Source organism: Lithobates pipiens, unplaced genomic scaffold (assembly GCF_037356315.1).
Source record: "Lithobates pipiens isolate NorthernLeopardFrog02 unplaced genomic scaffold, aLitPip1_a1.2 Scaffold_1, whole genome shotgun sequence".
NCBI classification, from domain to species: Eukaryota; Metazoa; Chordata; class Amphibia; order Anura; family Ranidae; genus Lithobates; species Lithobates pipiens.
In genome coordinates, this window is record NW_027507685.1 from 168,653,490 (window position 1) to 168,677,128 (window position 23,639).

General features: G+C 45.3%; 1 protein-coding gene across 6 annotated transcripts in view; it reads right to left on the bottom strand.

The window, feature by feature from the left end:
• L1CAM (L1 cell adhesion molecule) overlaps positions 1 to 23,639 on the bottom strand; it is a 671,411-nt gene that overhangs the window by 409,265 nt on the left and 238,507 nt on the right. For all 6 annotated transcript variants that reach the window (XM_077478852.1, XM_077478851.1, XM_077478850.1 and 3 more), the window contains one exon: positions 8,877 to 9,047. In XM_077478852.1, the coding sequence (XP_077334978.1) occupies positions 8,877 to 9,047 (171 nt within the window). The remainder of the gene's footprint in view (positions 1 to 8,876; positions 9,048 to 23,639) is intronic.

Genomic DNA, 23,639 nt, shown 5'->3' on the forward strand with positions numbered 1-23,639 from the left:
CCACAACCGTAAACAAGGAACGAAGCACTGCCTCGGCCTTCCTGTCTGTGGGGTCCTTAAAGGCAGGAGTCCCCTCTACCGGGATAGTGGTTACTTTGTTTAACCTGGATACTGGGGGGTCCACAACCGGAGGAGCCGACCACTTTTTGAGAAGGCTCTCCTCAAAGGGTTAACACACCGCCATGTATTTGGGGACCGAAAAGGTCCATTGCGGTCGACCCCATTCCTTGTAAATGAACTTATCAAAATAAGTCAGATACGGGAACACCTTATGCCGCATACACACGACCAGACTTATGTCCGACAGACTTTCGAAGGAGTTCTGCCGGAGTTCTGACAGAGTTCTGACGGACTTTCCGAATGAGCGGACTTGGCCATACACAATCACACCAAACTCCGACGGATTCGAACGTGATGACGTACGACTGGACTCGAATAAGGAAGTTCATAGCCAGTAGCCAATAGCTGCCCTAGCGTCGGTTTTAGTCAGTCAGACTAGCACACACACGAGCGGATTTCTGGGTCCGGCAGAGTTCTGGCGGAAAAATTTGAAGCATGTTCCATTTCTAAAGTCTGTCAGACTTTTGCGAATCAAAAGTCCGTTGCAGCCCACACACGATCGAATAGTCTGCCGGAATCATTCCGTCAGACTTTGGATGTTGAAAAGTCCGGTCGTGTGTACGGGGCTTTAGGTGAACGGGCTGGCTTACGGGACCCAAAAGGGAGCACTACATCAGCAGAGGGATCTGCTGGCTCCTGAATTTTCAGGGTATCACGCACAGCTGTGATAAGTGCTCCAACAAGCGCTTTGTCGTGCACGGACCTGGGAGGGGACTCATCCGCACTGTCCGATCGGTTCTGGTCAGTGTCATCTGAAACGAGCAGGCGTCACCAGCCTCAGCAGGGCCCGAGTCTGCGTCAGAGCTCTCCCCAGAGGACGGGCGGCAGGGGACGTTTTTTACCACCTTTGCACCCACGCACTGCCTCCATCTTGGCAACTAACGAATTGAGGACCACAGACAAAGCGTCCAGAGGCACTGCAGAGTCTGCAGGCAAACTGGTTGCAATTGCCTGGATTTCGTGGGGAAGAAACACCAGTTTCTGAAGCAATGCTGACCCTACCCTGTCTGGGGACTTAGAACAGTGATGGTCCCACCCTCCTAACTGCTGCTGGCTGAGGGGGTCTGTCTTTCCTGTAGGACTCACCACCCTGACTGGTTCTGCGCTGTCCAGCTAGTAGTGCCTGTGTCCAGTGTCAGCTCCCAGACGCATAGGTGACCACATTGCGCCGTGCAGAGCTACTGTAAATGGCGCTGAAACTGACCAAAAATGCGTTCAGGCTTCAAGAAAATGGCCGCCGAGCGTCCAGTATAAAGGACATAAAGACGGAAAATGGCCTCCAAACTACAGGGAAATGGTCAGACAGCACGCTGCTCTTTGACCCACCAAAGATGGACACTGAGCATTGTACACCATGAGGGAAAGTGAACAAAACAGACAGATAAATGGTGGTGAACAGCGCTACAGCAATCAACAGACACAGGCAGCGCAGTACCCCCCAGGTGAGAGCCCCCCGGAGAGCCCCTGTCTATGGCACACACACCGCTCAGCAGCTCATGTAGCATCCCCCACAGGGAAGGGGGGAGGTAAGAAAGGGACAGGGAGAGAAGAGGAGGAGGTGAGGGACCCCGAATCGACCTCCCAGGGAATGTCCAGCTGCTCAGCCCCATCGAGGCAGGGAGAGCTGTACTTACCAGTCCTGAAGAGCTGGGAGACATTCCATCACAGACCCACTCTCCGATCAGTATGGGGTGCCTCCTGGCCCGGCACACTGTGATGCAGACATCAGTAGCCCAGTCATATGTGTGCCCCGGAGCATTTATGCTCACCGAACGCTTCTGGAGCTGAGGCATGTCGTGCCAATCCAGCGCAGAGCTCTGGTCTGCACACGCTCGCTGGCCAGGCTGGGGAGACTACAAGGATAAGAGTATCCAGCCTGTCACCCAGCCGGCTGTTGATAGCAGATCACAGGATCTTTAATCTTGCGCAAAAAGCAAAGCCGCAGGGTTCCTAGGTCCTTCCCCTTCACTAGGCAGAAAAAAACTGAAGCTGCAAGGCAGGCTGTGGGGTTGTTACCTAAGGGACCACCCCTTGGGTGGAACTAGAAAGTTCTAGTTTTTATATTACATGTTAACATGTCATGCCTAGTCCTCCCCTGAAGGTGGCGTAACAACCCAATGGTCTAAGAGAGGAGCTGTGTCAGTCTGTGAATATAAGAGAAATTGGGCCTTAGGCACTGGTGCCACAACACTGCAACACCTCACAGAAACGCTAGTTGGAGCGCAGGAATGAGCCCTGCTGAAGTATTGCATCAAAAATTGTAATTACACGCCCCTGTTAAACAGGGGCTGAAAAATTGGGCCTTAGCCACTGGTGGCAGCGCCCAGAACCAAAAATGTACTTCCAAGCTATCAGCAGGATCATTGAGGAGGAAGAGGATAGTCAGTCAACATAACAGGACAGTCACTCAGCATCAGCATAGGCAGTCTTGAAGGGATGTGACATTTCAAAAAAAATCATTTGGTTACATCAGCTTCAGGTGCTTGGCAGCTGGTGGTGATCCAAGACTGATTCATCTTTATGAAGGTCAGTCGATCAACCAAGTCGGTGGACAGGCACACCCTGTGATCGGTTACAAAGCCTCCAGCAGCACTGAATGTGTGTTCCGAAAGAACGCTGGATGCAGGATAGGCCAGTAGCTCAATTGCATACTGTGCAAGCTCTGGCCAGTGATCCATCCTCAAGACCCAGTAAACCAGAGGATTTTCAGTGGGAAAGGTGTCCAAGTCTGACCTTGCCCCTATGTATTCCTGCACCATGTAAATCAGACGCTGGAGATGGTTGCTGGAAACGATCATACCTTAGGGCTACGGACTAAAAAATTATCTGAACGCATTGGTCAGATGGCCACCTTCTACACCACTCCTTCTGTGACTGACCGAAGCCTCAGCAACACGTTGTCCAGGACCAGGAGTTTGTAACCTCCCAGTCTCTGGGAATGCGTTGCACAGACCTTTCTGCAAGGCCTCCTGGAAATGTCCCATCCTCTGCTCCCTCTGCGATGACAAGATAAGGTCCGCAAACTTACCCTTGTACCGTGGATCAAGGAGAGTTGCCAGCCAGTAATGATCCCTCTCATTGATCTGCTGAATATGAGGATCCTTCCGTAGGCTTTGCAGGATCAGGGAGGCCATGCAGCGTAGGTTATCTGAGGCATGCTGTCCGTAGTCCTCTGGGTCACTAAGGACGACATGATCCGCAGCCACCTCCTCCCAGCCACGTACAAGTGGGTTTCTTGGGACTGTAAATCATGGGTTTCTTGGGACTGTAAATTATCCCTTAAAGACTGCTGCTGATGCTGAGTGCCCTGTCCATTATTCCACGCAGTAGTAGCATTTTGGAGGCATGGTGGTGGAACAACCTCCAACACTACTGCACCTTGTCCTGCATCCTTTCCAGCTGCCAGCAGAGTAACCCAATGCGCTGTGAAAGATAGGTAACGTCCCTGTCCATGCCTGCTGGACCATGAGTCAGCGGTAATATGCACCTTATCGCTGACACCATGTCCAGCGAGGCCAAGACATTGCCTTCCACATTCCGGTAGAGAGCTGGAATCACCTTCTGTGCGAAAAAGTGGCATTTGGGAACCTGCCACTGAGGAACCGCACATTCCACAAACTCGCGGAAGCGGGCAGAGTCTACCAACTGAAAGGGCAGCAGTTGAAGGGCTAGCAATTTAGCCAAGCTAGCATTCAACCGTGGTGCCTGTGGATGGCTGGGAGTGAACTTCTTTCGGCGGTGCAGCAGCTAAGGCAAGGAAATTTGCCTGGTACAATCTGATGTCGGTGTACCGATAGCAGATTGCCGGCAAGTACTTGGCTGTGACACACCTAATTCTAAACCTTCATTCCTCTCAGTGCAGGTTTCAGAGAGGACTGAAGGTATAGTGGGGTTGGAGATCCCAGCTGATGAGGAGCAAGGAGAGGTCTGCTTTGTTCTTTGGTGTGAGTCTTTTAGGTACGCTTGCCAATGAACTGCATGGCAGGTCGACATATGTCTGGTCAAGCATGTGGTGCCAAAGCGGCTGATGTTTTGGCAACACGAGATACGATTGAGACATATGTTGCAAATAGCGGTGCGATCTGATGCACTCGTCTCAAAAAAGGCCCACACCAAAGAACTTATAACTTGGAATAACGCGTAGAGACAGCAGCACCCTGCACATGTGGACCTTTGCTGTGTGATGCAGTCAGTGTGCTGTCCTTAAGCTGGCCCTGGAGGGCATCCTGCCTTGTTGAAGATGTGCCTCCTCCTCCTCTCTCCCATGTGGAGTCAGGCATCCATGTGGAGTCAGTGACCTCATCATCCCCTCCCTGCTCATCACTGGAGCAAATCTGGCAGTATGCTGCAGCTGGGGGAACATGACTGCCAGATTGCTGTCCTTCTTGGGCACCCCCTCTCTCTGGGCTCACATTACTGCCTTCCCCTAGCTGGGTATCATCATCAGAGCCTTCAAAACACTGGGCATCCTCTTGGAGCATGTACCCAACACAGTGATCAAATAGTTCGGGGGACTCCTCAGGAGGACATGGTGGGGCTAGGGAAGGAGTGACTGATGTCATTGAGCCAAGGTAAGAGGCCGCGTTGGCAGCTGCTTTGCCAGACAAAGTACCCTGAGCCTGGGTGAGAGAGGAAGAGGAAGATGGGGATAGCTTGGTCATCCACTCTACCAAGTATTCGGCATGTTGCGGCTCAACACGGCCAGCTGCTGAAAAAAAGGACGAGTGTGTCCCACGGCCACGTGCTGATGAGGATGCACCGTGTCCAGCAACGTTGCCTCTAGACACAGAGCCTGCTTGCCCTCTTTTATTGGCTCATGACTGTCTGCCTCTCCTTGTTGGCCTTCCATATATACTAATGGCCTGCAGGGAGATGTAGCTGCAGAAAGCTGGGACGTATATATATACTGATTTTACTGCAGCTAGCAGAATCAACTGCCTGCCTGTAGTATTATTAGTATGAGAACACCGGCAATTGTATTCAGGCAAAGCTTTAGGTGCACACTGTGCAAAGGACACTAAAACAAAATACTGCAGCTCCCTGCCTGTATTTGTATGAGGACACCGGCAATTGTATTCAGGTAAAGCTTTAGGTGCACACCGTGCAATGGACCCTATAACAAACTACTGCAGCTCCCTGCCTGTATTTTTAGGAGAATGCCGGCAATTGTATTCAGGTAAAGCTTTAGGTGCACACTGTGCAAAGGACACAGTATACTAAGTGAAAATAGTGCAGCTCTCTGCCTGTCAGTATATTATGAAGAGAATAACAGGAACAGATCTAGCTAAACTGAATACAGTGCATATATATATATATATATATATATATATATATATATATATATATATATATATATATATATATATATATATATATATATACATATATATATATACACACACACACACACACACACACACACAACACACTTGGGATACATATATATCCTCTACACTGTAACTGAAGCTAACTGACTTGCCTGCCTAGTCTATCTAACTTAAATCAAATGACATTGTCTCTCTGTCTATCTCTCTCTGCCACCGCAACACACTACTCAAGGCCGCCATACAGGCGACCTTATATAGTGTGGGGTGTGTATTAAACCCCCTGAGACATAATTGGCTAAAGCCACCCTGTAAACACACAAATGCCTGTTCTTTTCTGAGAGGAGATGCAGATCATGAGTTCCTAATACCTAGGAACCACGATCTCGTATAGTCACTCCCCTCCACCTACAGTTAGACCATAGTCAGGGAACACAGTTAACCCCTTGATCGCCCCCTAGTGTTAACTCCTTCCCTGCCAGTGACATTTATACAGTAATCAGTGCATTTTTATAGCATTGATCACTGTATAATTGTCAATCGTCCCAAAAATGTGTCAAAAGTGTCCGATGTGTCCGCCATAATGTCGCAGTCACGATAAAAATTGCAGATTGCTGCCAATGCTAGTAACAAAAAAATAATAATAAAAATGCCATAAATCTATCCCCTATTTTGTAACTGCTATAACATTTGTGCAAACCAATCAATATAAGCTTATTGCGCTTTTTATTACCAAAAATATGTAGAAGAATACATATCAGCCTAAACTGAGAACAAAACATTGTTTTTTTTTTTCAAAATTGTCGCTGTTTTTTGTTTATAGCGCAAAAAAATAAAAACCGCCGAGATGATCAAATACCACCAAAAGAAAGCTCTATTTGTGGAAAAAAAAATTATGTCAATTTTATTTTATATTTGGGTACAGTGCACGACCGCGCACTTGTCAGTTAAATTGACGCAGTGCTGTATCGCAAAAAGTGCTCTGGTCATATATATAGATAGATAGATAGATATATATAGATATATTTCCAAAAATGTGTGGCAAAAAATCTAATTTTCAAAAGACTCATTGGGGTTGATTTGCTAAAATTGGAGAGTGCAAAATCTGGTGCAGCTGTGCATGGGAGCCAATTAGCTACTGACTTTACTAACTTCAGCTTGTTCAATTGAGCTTTAACAAAAATAGTAATAGTAAAAGGAACCCTATTATTCCTCTTAGAAAATAGCTTGGAGTGTTTGCTTTTCAAAATCGGGTAATTTAGGTGGGTAGGTGTTTCCACCATCCTTGTGCTCCAGGGCTTCCAATAGATAGTCAAGAAATTAGATGCATAATTTACATGTAATGTGTGCTCCTTAAAAGCCCAAAGGGGCTTCTTGGATTTTAGGCCCTCTATGTCACTAGGCTGTGATAAAGTCTCTCATGTGTTATCCCTATACTTGGGAGGCATAGCTTCCATTCATGACAAGTGGGTGCACAAAATCATTCTGTCTGGCTACAGAATTAGAATTGCTTTCCTTTCTGCCAAACTGATTTTTTTCCTCCAGTCTGTAGCTCTTGGCCCTGTGCAGGATCTTCTCCTTTGGGGAGCGATTATCCTGGTGCCTGAGTCAGAGCGGTTCAGGGGGTTTTACTCCAATCTGTTCACAGTTCTCAATGGACCCATGGGTCAGGAAACCAGCAAAGGCGACCCCCACCCTGGAAATGGGTGGAGCAAGTGCTCATGCTAAGGAGGACTTATCCTTGGGTTTGGGGGTCTTCTGGTGCCAGGGATGCTTGGTGCCTCCCACAGTGACCTTGAAGGTTTTGGATCCCTTTGCCAAGGACCCAGGGGAGCAAAAAATCTACTTATGTGCTGACACTAGGCAGAATGACTCGAGGGCTAAAGCAGAGAGGGGGTTTTATGACCAAAGGAGGTGTCAAAGTATTTTTTCGTAATTCGTTGGGGGACAATCGTGGCAAAATTGACTCGCGCGGGTGCCATTGGAAGTGACGGGGATCGCACAGGCATCATACGATTTGCCGCAAATCGGGATCGCAGGCAGAATTGCCTAGATGTGAATGGAGCCTAAGGCAAACTGCTCTCAAAGCACCCACACACAAACACTACTGAAGAGAATGCGGGTTGGTATCAGTTTCCCTATTTATGCTTACCCAGCCCGCATGCCTGGTGTGCTGGGGTCTATGCTATTGAAAGAGAAGTGGGTGATTAGGTTTTTTCTTTACAGTTAAAAAAGCACATTAAATATGCAAACAATCTGTATCTCCAAAACAAATAAGCACTGTAAAATGCTCAATAACTGATCTCCACTGCAAACAAGGGAATAGTGGTTGTGCATTGCAAGGATTTTGTTGCTCTGAAGGAGAAGCTGCCTGTTTATATCAATATGCACAGTGAATAGGAGTGACTTGCAGAGTTTTAATGTGGAAAACTGCAGGGTCTGAATCCCTTAAAATAAAATGTTTGCTGCAGAGGATGCCTAAAATATGACTTATCTTAGTGCAGACTTCTAGGGAAATCAGTAAGCCAATCACATAAGCAGGAAATTACATTTCTAGGGGGGATTTCAATGCACCAACAGTATACCGAATGCCTCCAGGTTCCAATATTACATTGAATTTTAGAGAAACCTACAGCACGATTGAAAAGTAAATGTGATTTTCAATAGCAATGAATTACAATATGGCTTGTTTAGCAATTGTATATGCTATTTTTTTTTTATTATTATTTGCATTTTTTTCTCCACAAAAGTGGAGTTGCCCTTTAAATATTGTAAAAAATGAAAATATGCTAATGTTGAGGGAATTTCTGAATGAATTTACTTTCACTGAGCTATAAGCAGGAATAGCACAGTAAAGACTTTCTCAATAATGAATAGATTCTAGGCGAATAATGTTTGATAACATTTTCATATAGTCGGATCTTATTTAAAAAAAGTGAAACTCATTAGAAAGTGGACAAAAACGACTGATATTGAGTGAATATGGAATACCGAATCATGGTAAAAAATGGCTGTATATTGGACGAATTTCCAGTCCAATCAATGATGATTACATCGCAAAGGAGTAAATTAAGTAAAGCATAAGACATGGTATTTTTATTACAATGCATCATTAGTTAAACATGGACATGTGATTGGTATATTATATTAATATATATTAAATACACTTAGGGCTGTGCATGGTAACCTCAATGCAGTTACAACACTACTGTACATAGCAGCCAAAGCAAGCGTACATCAGTGTACCATAATGCAAATGTCAAATTCCCAAAAAGTAAAAGTCAATTCTTTTATAATTATTATATAGACTTTTGCTCTTTAAAATATTGTTTGTTTCTGTCTCATGATAGCCTATACACGTTCACCCCAAATATTACTTAACACATGCATCCTTCCAAAAACTGAAGAACAACAATAGAAACATATATTTACTTGGTTTGACTTTGAGATCAATGGGCTCCTTCTGCACAATAGTTCTGGCTCCAATAAACTGGGCATGGCAGATGTAATCGGGATGGTGATCTGTCACTTTCACATTGGAAAAATAAAGGTTTCCATTCATCCCCATTGAGACACGTTGATCCTGAATAATATGCAGTAAGGCTAAACAGAGGATACAAAAATTAAAATAGTATTACAACTATAGAGAGATTACATATTATAAGAGATTACATAAACATTGGTCTAAAAGCATTTATACTCTATCTAGCATCCTGATGTCAAAAAATCATAGAATACACTGATCAGCAGAAAGAATGATCAATATTTTTTAAACTGAAAATGTGATTTTTTTTTTTAATATGTGCTTAAAGTATACAGTAGTATTATAACTTATTCTGAACATCACTGCACAGCTGCAAATCTACAATGTGCAATTAAATGCAATATTTATAAAATATCCAGAAAAAGTACTTTACTTTTATTGTAGCTAACAAACATGTCTGCAAAACCCTGGATAAGGCCTGACCCTTAGGGCTAATTCACATTGTTGCATTGCGGTAACACTCTGTAAAATGTGGTGAGGTATGCAGATTTCTATTGAATTGCACTCCAATGCAGTTGAGTTGAAGTGAACCATATCACACCACTGTTCATTGCTGTGTGTTGTTTTTGCAGAAAAAAGAGAGAAAATGAAGGGTCTGGCTAACCCTACGTTCACACCTATGTGTTTGTTTTTTAGTGTGTTTTGCAGTTTGCAAACACACTATAGTCCATTTAACATAATTTCCTATGGTACTAGTTTACATGCATTTTGCGCTGGTGCGTTTTTGGAAAGGGTCGGAGACTCTTTTTCCCACGATTTGCAGCTAATAGACTTCAATGGAGCTGCACCAGAAATGCAAGTCGTGCATTTGTGATGAGATTTTCGAAGTGTTTTGCATTTTGTGGTTCTTATTTTACTACTGTATATAGCTGGTAGCTAAGCAAGGGTCTGGGAAGCCACCACGTCCTTAGCAACCGATGAGTCATCAGCTGTCAGCGGGGTTCCTTGCTGAAAGCTGAATTTAAAAAAAAATTTGCTGGCAAAAAACAATTGCAAAAAAAAAAAAACGGCATGGGATCCCCACCCAGTTCCATACCAGGCCCTTCGGGTCTTGTATGGATTCGGAGGAGACCCCCATGCCAAAAAAAAAAACCTTGCCCCCATGTTGATGAGGACAAGAGCCTCTTCCCAACAACCCTTGCACAGTCGTTGTTGAGGACTGCAGGCGGAGATCTTACAGGAATCTGGAAGCCCCTTTTAACAAGGGAACCCCTTTTTAGTGGGTAACCTGCAACGGTAAGGAAGAAAAAGAAGACATCGGCGATGACACGAGGAGCAGGAAGAAGACAACACTGGGAGATGACAGCACGGAGAGAAAACTGCAACAGAAGAAGGTGAGGGCACCGGGAGAGATGACCCTGGGAGAGACGACACCGGGAGAGAGGACATCGGGAGAGACGGCAGCTCAGAGCTATTTTGCTAATAAAGGAATTGTCAAAAACTGGCTCTTGTTCTTTTTTAATATTTCACAACTTTTTTGGTAAATGTGTAGGGGTATGATGTACTCGATACGCATTCACATAGGGTGAGGGGCTGGGATCTGGGAGTCCCCTTGTTAAAGGGGCTTCCAGATTTCAATAAGCCCTCTGCCCATAGACCTTGACAACCACCAGACAAGGGTTGTTGGGAAGAGGCCCTTATCCTCATTAACATGGTGGCAAGGTGTTGTGGGGTGGGGGGTGCTCGCTCGTCCCCTCCCTTTCCTGACCTGATAAGGGCCTGGTATGGACCTGGGGGGGGGGGGGGGACCACACTGCATTTTTTTTAGCAAATGTTTTTGCTGGCAATTTTATTTTATTTTGTTTTCAATCCAGCTTTTAGCAGGAACCACACTGACAGCTGATGACTCATGGGTTGTTAGGGACGTGGTGGCCAGCTTCCCAACCCCGCCTTAGCAACCAGCTTCATGCAATGTGTTTTACAGTGCATTTAACCATTTGATCACTGGGCACTTAAATCCCCTTCCTAACCAGACCAATTTTCAGCTTTCGGTGCTCTCACATTTTGATTGACAATTACTCAGTCATGCAACACTGTACCTATATGATTTTTTTGTCCTTTTTCCACATAAATAGAGTTTTCATTTGGTGGTATTTAATCACCTCTGGGTTTTTTATTTTTTGTGGTATAAAATAAAAAATACCGAAAATTCTGTAAAAAAAAAAAAAAAAATTCTTAGTTTTTGTTATAAAATTTTGCTAGTTGGTAATTTTTCTTCATAAATTTTGGCCAACATGCCACTAAATTTCTTTGGTAAAAATAACCCAAATGGGTGTATATTATTTGTTTTTTGTGAAAGTTATAGCGTCCACAAGCTATGGTGCCAATCTCTGAAAATTGATCACACCTGATGTACTGACAGCCTCATTTCTTGAGACCCTAACAAGCCAGGAAAGTACAAATACTCCCCAAATGACCCCTTTTTGGAAAGTAGACATTCCAAGGTATTTAGTAAGAGGCATGGTGAGTTTTTTGAAGTTGTCATTTTTTCCCCCAATTCTTTGCAAAATCAAGATTTTTTTTCCCCAAAATTGTTATATTAGCAGGTTATTTCTCACACACAGCATATGCATAGCACAAATTACACCCCAAAAAACATTCTACTACTCCTCCTGAGTATGGCGATACCATATGTTTGAGACTTTTATACCGTCTGGCCACATACAATGGCGCAACATGCAGGGAGCACCGTCAGGCATTCTTAGAGCATAAATTATAACATATCATTTCTTGACTACCTTACTATCTTACACTTTTGAAGGCCCTGGAGCACCAGGACAATTAAAACGCCCCAAAAATTACCCCATTTTGGAAAGAAAACAAGCCAAGGTATAATCTACGAGGCATAGTGAGTCTTTTGAACATGTCTTTTTTCTACAAGTTTCTGGAAAATGTGTAAAGAAATGAAAACGCTTTTTTTTTTACACAAAGTTGTCCATTTATACAATATTTATAACACATAGCATGTATATACAAAAAATTATACCCTAAAATAGATTTGCCTACTCCTCCCGAGTATGGCGATACCACATGTGTGAGACTTTTAGACAGACTGGCCACATAGAGAGGCCCAACATGCAGGGAGCACCATCAGGAGTTCTAGGGGTATAAATGTCAAATCTAATTTGACTACCTATTACACTTTTGTGAGGAACACTAGTGGGATGGATGTGGCATGGATGAAAACTGATGTAGCATGGATGAGCATGAATGGGGATGGATGAGCCGTGGATGGGGAAGGCTGAGTATGGATGGCATGAATGAGTATGGCTGAGTACTTCTGGATACGGCCAGGTAAAGCCGGTTACGGCTGAGTACGGATGGGATGGCTGGGTACGGATGGGTATGGAAGGGGGTGGATGGCTGGCTGAATATGGATGGATGGATGAGTATTGCTGAGTACGGATGGATGGATAAGCATGGATGAGTTCTGCTGAGTATGGATGGATGGCTGAGCATGGATGGATGGATGAGTATTGCCGAGTATGGATGGATGGATGGATCAGTATTGCTGAGAATGGATAGATGGCTGAGCATGGATGAGTATTGCTGAGTATGGCTGGCTGAGCATGGATGGATGGATGGCTGGCTAAGTATGGATGGATGGATGGCTGGCTCTGTATGGATGGGCTCATTATAGATGGAGTGGGCACAATTCAGCACTGTGGGCACTACACATCCAGCCCACAGCACTGCAGTAGATCTGTACAGAGAGGGGAGAGAGGAACCGGACGTGACGCTGGTTTGTTTACAAGTGATCGCTCTGTCATTTGAGCGATCATGTGGTAAACGCCCGCTGTCAGCAGCCATTTACCATGATCCGTGATACACGGATGTTCCCGGGTGCGTGCCCCAGGGGAGCAGGAGCAAGATTGTGTGAGGATGTCAATGTACGCCCTCCCAGACTTATCGAGCCACGCTGTAGCCGTCATTCAGCTATAGTGCAGTCGTTAAGTAGTTAAAGAGAAGAAAAAACTTAAAACACAAAATGTATGAAAACTGCATGCAAAAGCGCATGAAAAAACGCTGGTTTAAAAACGCAAAATGCACTGAAAAACGTACCTAAAAAAAAGCATCAAACACAGCCGCATAGGTGTGAACTTAGACTTAATGTATGAAATAAAGAACATTAAAGTGTTATTAAATTCAAAAGCAAATGTTTATAATATTGCAGCTCACCAATTCTTAGATGTGATGGCTGCATTTGTTTTCCTTTTTAAGGATCTTTCCTTTATATTCACCTGGTGATCTGGCCAGTAAGTTTGTTGTTTTTTAACAGAAAAATCTGTCCTGCAGATGTAGCAAGTTACAGGGTTAAGACAAACCCATTTAACACTGACAAGGGTGCTTAAAATAATCAGTTTTTATTTACGTAAAACCTTAATCCCAAAAGGAACAAATTGCTGTAACTGCTTATAAAATGTTAGCTGGGGTTCAGCTTTAATTTGTTAGTGTATCTAAATCTGTTAAATCCATCTAACAGTAACCCCCAGATTAATAGTGCTGCTGTCCAAAGGTGCCCCTGTGATCATTAATTCAGAATGTCGGTAATAGAGGTGATAGGTTACTGGCTAGATCACCAGGTGAAAACAGAGGGAAAAAAATCCTAAAAATACAACTACAACCATCCCATCTAATGATTGGTAAGCTGCAATATATACATTTTTGGGGGTTTTGGGTTTAATAGCTCTTTAATGTGCAATTGGTAACACATGACAGACGTATGAATGGGTCCTGAAATAAACTTGTCACAAACCTCGAGCATAGAATAAAAAATAAAAAAATGGAATAAGCAGAGTTTTCTCTCAATAAAAACGATATGTTGCAATTACCTACAGATTCATGCAGCCTGCTGTACATTTACCCTGAGCCTGGTCTATCTGCTGTTTAATGCTGCCTAATAATTTAACATATTGGGAGACCTCAATTAAAAATAAAGAGACTTGGGAGGCAGAGAGGAGATGGTAATTTCAGAATTTTACCAAACTCTAGATCTACCTATATCTCTGATTGTTTTGTCCATCAGCCTTTTCCAATGTGTTTCTTCTTCCTATTAACCTTTTCGCTGCCAGAGCTGTTTTTTTTCTTTTTCTTTTGCACGTGTTTAAAAAACGGAAAATTGTATCATACTTACCTTAATTTTCCTTTCATGGTGCCTATCCATGGTAGCATACCTCCCCCACTACTCCTCCTTCAGGACTAGTGAATAAGTTAAAGGGCATAGCCCCTCCCCCAACATTCTTTGTCATATAGAATACAGAGGGTGGGAGCTTATGCTGCCATGGATAGGGACCAGGAAAAGAAAATTAGGGTAAGTATGATATAATATTTTGTTTTCCTGGTGGCTCCATGGCAGCATACCTGTGATAAATAACTAGCTCACATGGGTGGGTTTTAATGCTTTAACAAAAAAAAAAACTTTAATTAGACACAGACATAGCGGCATGAAGCTCTTTTCTCCCAAACTCTACTGTTGTAAGAGCACCAGGATCAATACGATAATGTTTAAGAAAAGTGGTGGTGTTTTTCAAGAAAAACATTTGCCCTCGCTGCCCAAGAGGCTGATACCACTCTCGTTGAATGAGCATTCACCTGAGCCGGAGGATCCAAGTTCTTCACCCTGTAAGCTTTTTGTATTAATTTGACAACCCAAGAGGCCAAGGTTTTGGGGTGAGCCTCCCTTCCTCTATTCTTGCCTCATGGGATGATGAAAAGTTTGTCGGAGTACCTAAAATTTGCTGTGGCTTCCAAGTAGGCCCTGAGAACTTTGGAGATATCTAATTTATGACAGGAGCTTGATTGTGGGTCAGAAAAGACTGGTAATGCCTATGGTTCCGATAGATTTGCGTTGTGGTGACTTGTAGGTGTGAACCCTCAGAGAGAGTGAAGTTCTACCCTGTATGGAAAAAAGGAAATGTGTTCATCTCCCACTCCCAGGGAGTGAAGCTCCGAAATCCTCCTGCCGGATGTGATAGCCAGGAGAGAGGTTGTTTTCACGGATAGATTCCAAATTGAGATTTTATCTACCGGTGCAAATGGGTGAGCGGATAAGTCTTATGCCGCATGCAAACGACTGGACTTTTCGACGGACTGGGTCTGACGGTCTTCCCGACAGACTTTCGGCGGAGGTCCGACAGAATTTCCGAACAAATGGACTTGGCCACACACAAGTCCGTTCGAAAGTCCGTTCATTTTGAACGTGATGACGTAAATGGGACTAAACAAGGAAGTTCAATAGCCAGTAGCCAATTGCTGTCCTTGCGTCATATTTGGTCGGTCGGACTAGCACACAGACGAACAGTTTTCCCGATTTTTAGTCTGTCGGTATTGAGTCCGTCGGTTAGATTTTAAACATGTTCTATTTCTAGGTCCGTCAGATTTTTTTCCTGAAAAACAATCGAACTAGCCCACACACGATCAGATTGTCCGACAGACTGATCCCGTCGGACTTAGTCTGCCGGAAAGTCTGGTCGTGTGTACAGTATTAGAGGAAGATCCCACTTCGGAAAGGAACACCTGGTTGGAGGGTGCATCTTCAGTACACCCTTGAGAAATGTGACCACTAGAGGATCTTCTGCCCACCTTGTGCTGGTTTCTGCAGAGATTGCAGACACTTGTACATTAAGGGAACTCTGGCTGAGACCCAAATTGAAACCTGTTTGAAGAAAACTCAAAATATCAACAGTAGTAGGAGAGACTGGATCAAAACCAGATAGGAACTTGTCCCAAATCTTAGCATATATTGCATTGGTTGCTTGTTTCCGGGTTGTCAGCAAGGTGGGTATGACTTCCTGGGAACATCCTAACAACTCAAACCTCATCCTTTCAACCTCCATACTCGAAGATCAAATTTTTGGGGATCTGGATGGATTAGCCTGCCCTGGATCAACAACTGCAGGAAGGGAGGAATCTTGATAGGAGGAGTCGCACTGAGGTTCAAGGCTAGTGGGAACCAAGGCCTCTTCGGCCAATAAGGTAATACTGCCAGTATTTTAACTTGTTCCCTTAGGAATCTGAGGAAAAACTTCAAGATGACGGAAGAGGAGGAAAGGCGTAAGCCGTCTTAAAGTTCCAAGGACACGATAACGCATCTACTCCCTCCACTTGTGGGTGTGGAAGGCAAGAAAAGAATCTCCTGAGATTCTCCTGGGAAGCAAAGAGGTCCACCATAGATGGGAAATCCGGCTGAACACATGGGGGTGCAGTGACCACTCGTTCTTGTCCCCAAATCTCCTTGATGTCTGCCTCTATGTTCATTTTGTCTGGGAGATATATTGCTCTAAGGTCCAGCAGGTTCCTTTTTCGACCCTGACCATTATAGGTTTCACTTCTCTCAGAAGGTGCCCCCTTGTTTCTGAAAACATGAAACTGCAGCTTTGTTTTCCAGGTGCAGAAGCACCCTCTGTCCCTTTATTTGGGGAGCAAATTAAGTTAAAGCTAGAAAAGCTGCTCTGATTTCCAATACATTGGATACTATCCCCCTGGTGGCAAAGGACCATCTCCCCTGGATCCTGGCTTCTCTGCGATGGGCACTCGCATCTGATCTTACTCGCACCTGATGAAATTATGGTCCAAGATTGGGAACCCAGATGATGAAAAATGGGAGAAATTTTCTGGCCTGGTCCACCAGTGCAGGCTCCTGGACATCAGGGTTGACAACAGAATTGTCTGAGATAGACATTGCTTTTTCCATTGTGCTAGAAAACCTGTCTGGAAGAGTCTCAAATTCCAGGGAGACCACGAAACCAAAGGAATACAGGAAGACATTGTGCTTATGAGGCTGACAAGTGGGACTTCCGTATGGTCTTCAACATCTTTTGAATGATGCCCTCCATCTTCTGTTGAGGTAAGGAGACTGTGGACAGATCTGTATTGAACATTGCTCCTAGGTAAATAATTTTTTTGCGATGGGGTCAGCTGACTCTATCGGTGATTCACTAACCAACCTAGATCTGTTAATGACTGTAGAAGTATAAGTTGATCTGGATTGTTTGATAACAATAGGATGTCCTCTAGATAGTGGTAAATTCTTAACCCTCTCTCCCTTAGAGGGGCCAGGATAGATATTAAAACCTTCGAAAACACCCGAGGGGAGGTGCATAGCCCGAAGGGTAGAGCCTGGAATTGCAGGTGGACATGACTTACTACAAACCTTAGGTGCTTTTGGAAAGATGGTAGGATAGGGACATGAAGGTAGGCGTCCTGCAGGTCAATCTCCTGGTTGTATGACTTGAATGATTGTCTGCAGGGACTCCATCTTGAAACTCTTGGCATGAATTTATCTGTTGAGTCTCTATTATAAGCCTCCAGTAGCCCGTTTTCTTCTGTACCAGGAAGAGGGTGGAATAGAAACCTGTAAAACATTCTGATGGATGGACAGGTACTACTGCCCCCTTAAGCTGTAGTGACGTCATAAACTGACCTAAGGCCAGAGCTTTCCCTGGGGAGGTCGGAATTTGGGTTTCCTTGAAGGATGTGTGTGGAGGCTGATGAAAGAGTCCAGAAATGTCCGTACTGAAGAAGAAGACGACGGAGACAGCGACAAGACGCTAGTAAAAGAGCTTTAAGAAGATAGCGGAGGCCTGGCAAGAAGAACCAAAGAGCGGGATAAGACCCCCGAAGTCGGAAGAAGACCCCCGGACGGTGGAGACGACGAAGAAGAAAGCCGGGCTCCTCTGCCAGCAAAAGAGCAGCAAAATAGCAGAAGATAGAGGAGAAGCCGGCGGGAAGACCCCCGGAGCTGTCTAATAAAGTACTTTAAAAACCTGTGTTGTGTTTTTTTATTAAAACTTTTTTCCCCAGGTGAATGGGTAGGGGTACATTGTACCCCATACTCATTCACATATGGTGGGGGGCCGGAATCTGGGGGCCCCCTTATTAAAGGGGGCTCCCGGGTTCCGATAAGCCGCCCGCCCACAGACCCAGACAACCAATGTCCAGGGTTGTCGGGAAGAGGCCCTTGTCCTCATCAACATCAAAGCACCCCCCCATGTTGAGGGCACATGGCCTGGTACGGCTCAGGAGGGGGGGCACTCGCTTGTCCCCACCCACTTTCCTGACCGGCCAGGCTGCGTGCTCCGATAAGGGTCTAGTATGGACTTTGGGGGGACCCCACGCCGTTTTTCGGCATAGGGGTTCCCCTTTAAATCCATGCCAGGTGACGGGGCTCGTGAGGTGTCAATCTCGCCGATGGAGGCGGCGATATTGACTTCCTTCGCTAGTCCCGTCTACTCCATGTGTGGGCAAGTCTGTTCATTTCAAAAGTTCGGCGGACCCCCGCCATAGTCCAGCAGATTGTCCGCCAGAAAAGTCCGGTCATGTGTGGACATGTGTGGGCAAGTCCGCTCATTCGGAAAGACCTCCGCTGCAAAGTCGGGTGGATTGTCTGCCGGACTAAGTCCGCCGGATAGTCTGATCGTGTGTATGCGGCATTAGAAACCCACATTTTCCCCAAAATGCACTTTTCATGACTAATTTCCACAAATCAAACAAAAACACCACCAATGTGAATCCCTCTTCAATCCCAACAGCTGCTGGACACCAAAAATTAGATTCCAAAACAAAAGCTCTAGCCCCAGCTAAGGCTACCTTTCTCCATCTGTAATTTGTGAAATGGGTAAGGGGTGGGGCAAACTGGTTATGTTACCAAAGAGCCCTGCCAATTGTGACAGTACCAAACGGTGAATGCCTTTCCAGGTCTGCAAGTGCAACAGGCGTTGAGATTGACAATGGATCTACATGGGGTAAAAATATATTTGTAAGTTTGAAGTAAATAAAGGACTTAAACTGTGTGTAGCACCCTATACCTAGGTAGGTGCTAGAGGTTAGTATTTTGTGAGAGCAGGTAAAATTTAGGCAGGTCTAAAACTAGGCCTGTTTTTTTTTTTGTATTGAGAGGGCTGGGAGTGGCCCAGAGCAGCAGCTGGTGACTCACAGACAGCATCACCTCATTGTCACCTCCCTCTTTCTTCTAGAGGATGCTAGAAGGGAGGAGGGAAGTGGGGAGGAGCTGTCTGGGGTGTCTCCAGGAGCCCTGACCTATCTCCAACTAAGATTGGCAGGGTGCAGGCCTCCTTGAAATACCCAGGGTCAGCCCAGTTGGGGAGGAGTTGTCGGGTTGAAAAACTGAAGATGGAGCACTAGGTTGTCAGGGCCTTTGAGGGCACTCTCCAGTCTGGGGGAGGGGGGTGACCTTGGGCCTGGGGTTCGGGTGCAGGACAGAGCCCTTCTGAAAAGACAAGAAGAATCTGGACAGAAGGCACAGAGAGGATAAAAGAAGCTAGTGCTGCCGGACAAATCTTCAGGAGGAAACCACCAGTCCCAGCCATGAGGGCTGGTGAGTGACAGACACAGTTGGGAGTACTGGGGAGGCATGCCTGAGAGGACTAGGAGTGTGCAGCCTGGGATGGGTGCAGAGCCAGCAGTAAGGACTGTGATTACATGGGCAGTGGAGTTGGGCAGCTGCAGCCAGAAGGGCTGGTAGGGCCTGGAGAGGACTAACTGGGAGCAGTAGTCCACTATTAGGACAGCTAGCACACAAAACTTTTTATTTCTGCTACATTATAGGGCAGTTGAGGCCTGGCTGAGCCAGAGTCAGGCTTAACCATGTGCTAGCTGTGCCTGGAGTAAAGTGTTGTGCTGGAGAGAGAGAGAGTAACAGTCTGCAAGCAAGAGTTGTACTGGCGGAGCCTGGAGTTGTACAGTGTATAGAGCAGTTCCGATTGATCTGCCAATTTTTCTCTGGGCATCCCATATACCCTCTTACCTATCCAAGTGCAAATCCCCTCAATAAATCAACAAAAACAATCACATGGACTGTTCATTGTCTCGAGAGTGTCTGAGAGGTGAATGCCGGGCTGGGCAGGGTGTCAGGTGGGCCACAACATTCATCAGCCACTACGGGGGTACAGTTACATGAGTGTTTGGTGTTTTTTTTAAATGTGGCCAATTTTTGGGCCAACAATGTACCCTATAATCATTTATGTGGGGGTGATTGGGGGGCCCCATTGTTAACGTAGTTCTCCAGTTATCGGTAAACCTCCACAACCAGGTTCATGGTTCTGGGGAAGTGGCCATTGTCCCCATCAACATGTGGTTGCAGAGCCCCACCCGGACCACGAAACACCTCCACATGCTGAGGAAATGTGTCCTGATCTGGCTCAGTACTGGGGGGCACTTTTCTTTATGCTACACTTATGGCTGAGGTTCCCCTTAAAACCCATACATGTTCCAAAGTGCCTGGTATACATTGAGGAGGTGGGGAGGGGGAAGTAAGAGCCATTTGGGCTGCTTGTTTTGTGGTTATATTGCCAGAAATGGCTTGCAGCCAGAGAAAACTATTCAAATGTAATTTGTTGGTTGATGCAGCAGCTTCTAGACTCAGGACAAATGCAACACTTTACAGGCAGACATCTTTTTTAATAAAAACTTTCACTTTTCTATTTTTACTTTAAACATCCTTCACCCCTTGGCACCAGCCCTTTAAGGGGTTTGCCATTCTAAGCCCTTGTACACGCGGTCGGAGATTCTGACGGAATGTGTCCGATCGGACCGTTTTGTCGGATATTCCGACTGTGTGTGGTCTACATCGGACTGTTTCCGTCGGAATATCCGACGGACCAAGTTTTCCAACTTGTTGGTAAAATTTTGAGACAAAATGCTCCGATCGGACATACTCCGATCATGTGTAGAGAATTCTGATTGGACAAAGTGCCACGCATGCTCAGATCAAATTCCTACACCAAAGATATTGGCTACTAGCCTAAATGTAGTCCCGTCGTAACGAAATAACGTCATCACGTCGGATTTTTCGACAACTATGTCAAACCGTGTGTATGCAACAGTTTTGGACAAAATCCGTCGGACAAAATCCGATGGATTTGGTCGTCGGAATCTCCGACCGTGTGTACAAGGGCTAAGAGGTGGGACGGGGCTGCTGGTACTACTATATGCAAATATGCATCCACTCTGTGCCAAGGCCCAGCTACCGGGAGGCCGCATATTTGCATGTGCTCTGCACCTACTGTTTACAATCACTGCTCCTCTCAAAATGAGCTTAGATCATCTATACATAGTAGATAGTGTATTTACTGTATTTACAAGAACATGTACACATGCAAAAAGTCTAATGTTCAGAGAAAGAGGCAGTGATGTGTGTGCATGCCCAGAAAGTGAATGTGTGCGAAGGATAACTACACATAACAGTCTCCCCCCGCACAATAAACAAAGCTAACTAGCACATCCTCCCTACCTAGAGAACAAGACACTGCCTACACTTACCTTGCATATCAGCAGCTGAGACCCAGCCATGTTAGAGGCTGAACAGCAGTACACTTCCTGGGGGCATTTGCATGCCCTTTCCCCTTTCACGATGATGCATTTATGGGTCACAAGCCGGCCCGGGCAAATCTGTGAATGCTAATTTGCGGCTGTAAATTAGCATTCCCACGATGCAATTTTTTTTAAATTTATTTGCCAGATTTCATGGTTTGTCTAGTCCACAAAATTAACAGAATTACTTGAGCCCTGAAATTCAGCTTTGGAGCAGGCTTTTTCATTTTTTTTTATTTTTTGGGGGGGGGGGGGGTTCCCCCCCCATTACACTTTCTACTCAAGGACTCATATGTGTGCACAACCAAATACTTTTTTATGCAACTAGATTTACTAAAGATGTAATTCCACTTAGACCTATGGCACCTGTGAGCAATATATCATTTAATTGACAACTTTGCGTAATTTTTTATTTTTTTTTACCATTTTTTAAACGCTTGTGACAAAAAAATAAAATATTCCATGGGCTCAACATGCCTCTCAGAAAAATTCCTTGGGGTGTCTACTTTACAAACTGGGGTGATTTGGAGGGGTGGGGATTGCACTACCCTGCAATTTTAGCACCTCAAGTAAATCAGGAAGTAAAAGCTGCGTAAATTCCAGTATATAACATAGTTTGCAGAAGCTATAACTTTTGCCCAAACCAATTTTTTTTACCAAAGGCATGTAGCTGAATACATTTTGGCCCAAAGGTATGACAGAATTTGAGTTTATTTGATGTTTTTCTTTAACAAAAAGTAGAAAATATTGTTTACAGTCTTTTTTGTTTATATCGCAAGAAAAAAAAATACTAGTGTTGATCAAATACCACCAAAAGATAGCTCGATTTATGGGGAAAAAAGGACATACATTTTGTTTGGGTACAGTACTGCATGACCGCACAATTAACAGTTAAAGTAGCGTAGTGTCAAATTGCAAAAAATGCTCAGGTCAGGAAGGGGGTAAAAGCTTCCGGAGGTTAAGTGGCAAAGTGGAAGTCCACCCTAACACTTAAAGCGGGAGTCCACCGGGACTCCGCGTTTTTTTTTTTTTTTTTTTAAAAGCCAGCAGCTACAAATACTGCAGCTGCTGACTTTTAAATAGTGACACTTACCTGTCCAGCGCGCCCGCGATGTCGGCACCCGAAGCCGATCGCTCGCTCGGCGGCCGGGTCCCGCCGCCATCTTGGGTATGGGAATCAGGAAATGGAGCCTTTCGGCTTCATTTCCCGGTTCCCTACTGCGCATGCGCGAGCCGCGCGGCGCAATCCGGACGGTCCCCGCTGCCTCTGGGAGCTGTGTGTTTCCCAGCAGGCAGCGGGGCACTTCCTGAAGGGGGCGGGCGCTTGCGGAACGGGGGCGTAACCTACGCTCGTTCCGCAGGCAGCTAGCCCGGAAGTGGGTGCAGTTACCTGGATTATCCAGGTAACTGCACCCCCCTCCCCCCTGAAAGGTGCCGATTGTGGCGCCGGAGGGGGGGAGGGATCAGATGAGCGGAGGTCCATTTTAGGGTGGACCTCCGCTTTAAATTTTCCCCTGCAGTCATTAACCACTTCAGCTACGGAAAGTTTTACCCCCTTAGCCACTTCAGTCTCGGAAAGATTTGGCCCCTTCCTGACCAGGCCATTTTTTGTGATACGGCACTGAGTCTTAACTGACAACTGCGCGGTCGTGCGACACTGTGCCCAAACAAATGGCACCTTGGCAAACAGATGACACTAGAAGTCTGAAAAAAGACAGCCGTGCCTGTTGTGGAAATTTTATGATGTATTTTAATATGTATTGTCATAGAGTCTCCTAGTGTTAGTTCTCCCGCAGCCCACCCCAAAGAGCTGCCTGTGGCAGACAGACGCTGGTTGAGACCGTTAGGTAGTGGAAAACTTCCTGTTGTTGGAGAGGTGTTTGTGGAGTGAGGATATGTCTGCCAGCGAAAGGGCCCCTGTGTGATGCACAGACGTTCATCTGGGGGGGATTTGTTCACTCTGCAAATACATTATCGGTTTGGCGGATGTGCACTCGTGTCACCCCTGTATGCCTGATCAACATATTTGTGGTGCCATGGGCATACACCTTCAGATAAGCTCCCATCAGCAGGAACTGTTTTCATTGGTTGCTGTATAAATAAATTTTTCCTGTGTTGACATTCACATCCTGTGTTGTCATATCCTGTGTTGTCATATCCTTATTTGGTCATATCCTGTGAGGTCACATCCTGTGTAGGAGGCGATTGGCTGTTGGAGGCAGGGCTTCCAGTTTGTGACTTCGTGTGTGTGTGTGTGTGTGTGTGTGTGTGTGTGTGTGTGTGTGTGTGTGTGTGTGTAAAAACCGAGAGTCTCTGCCCAG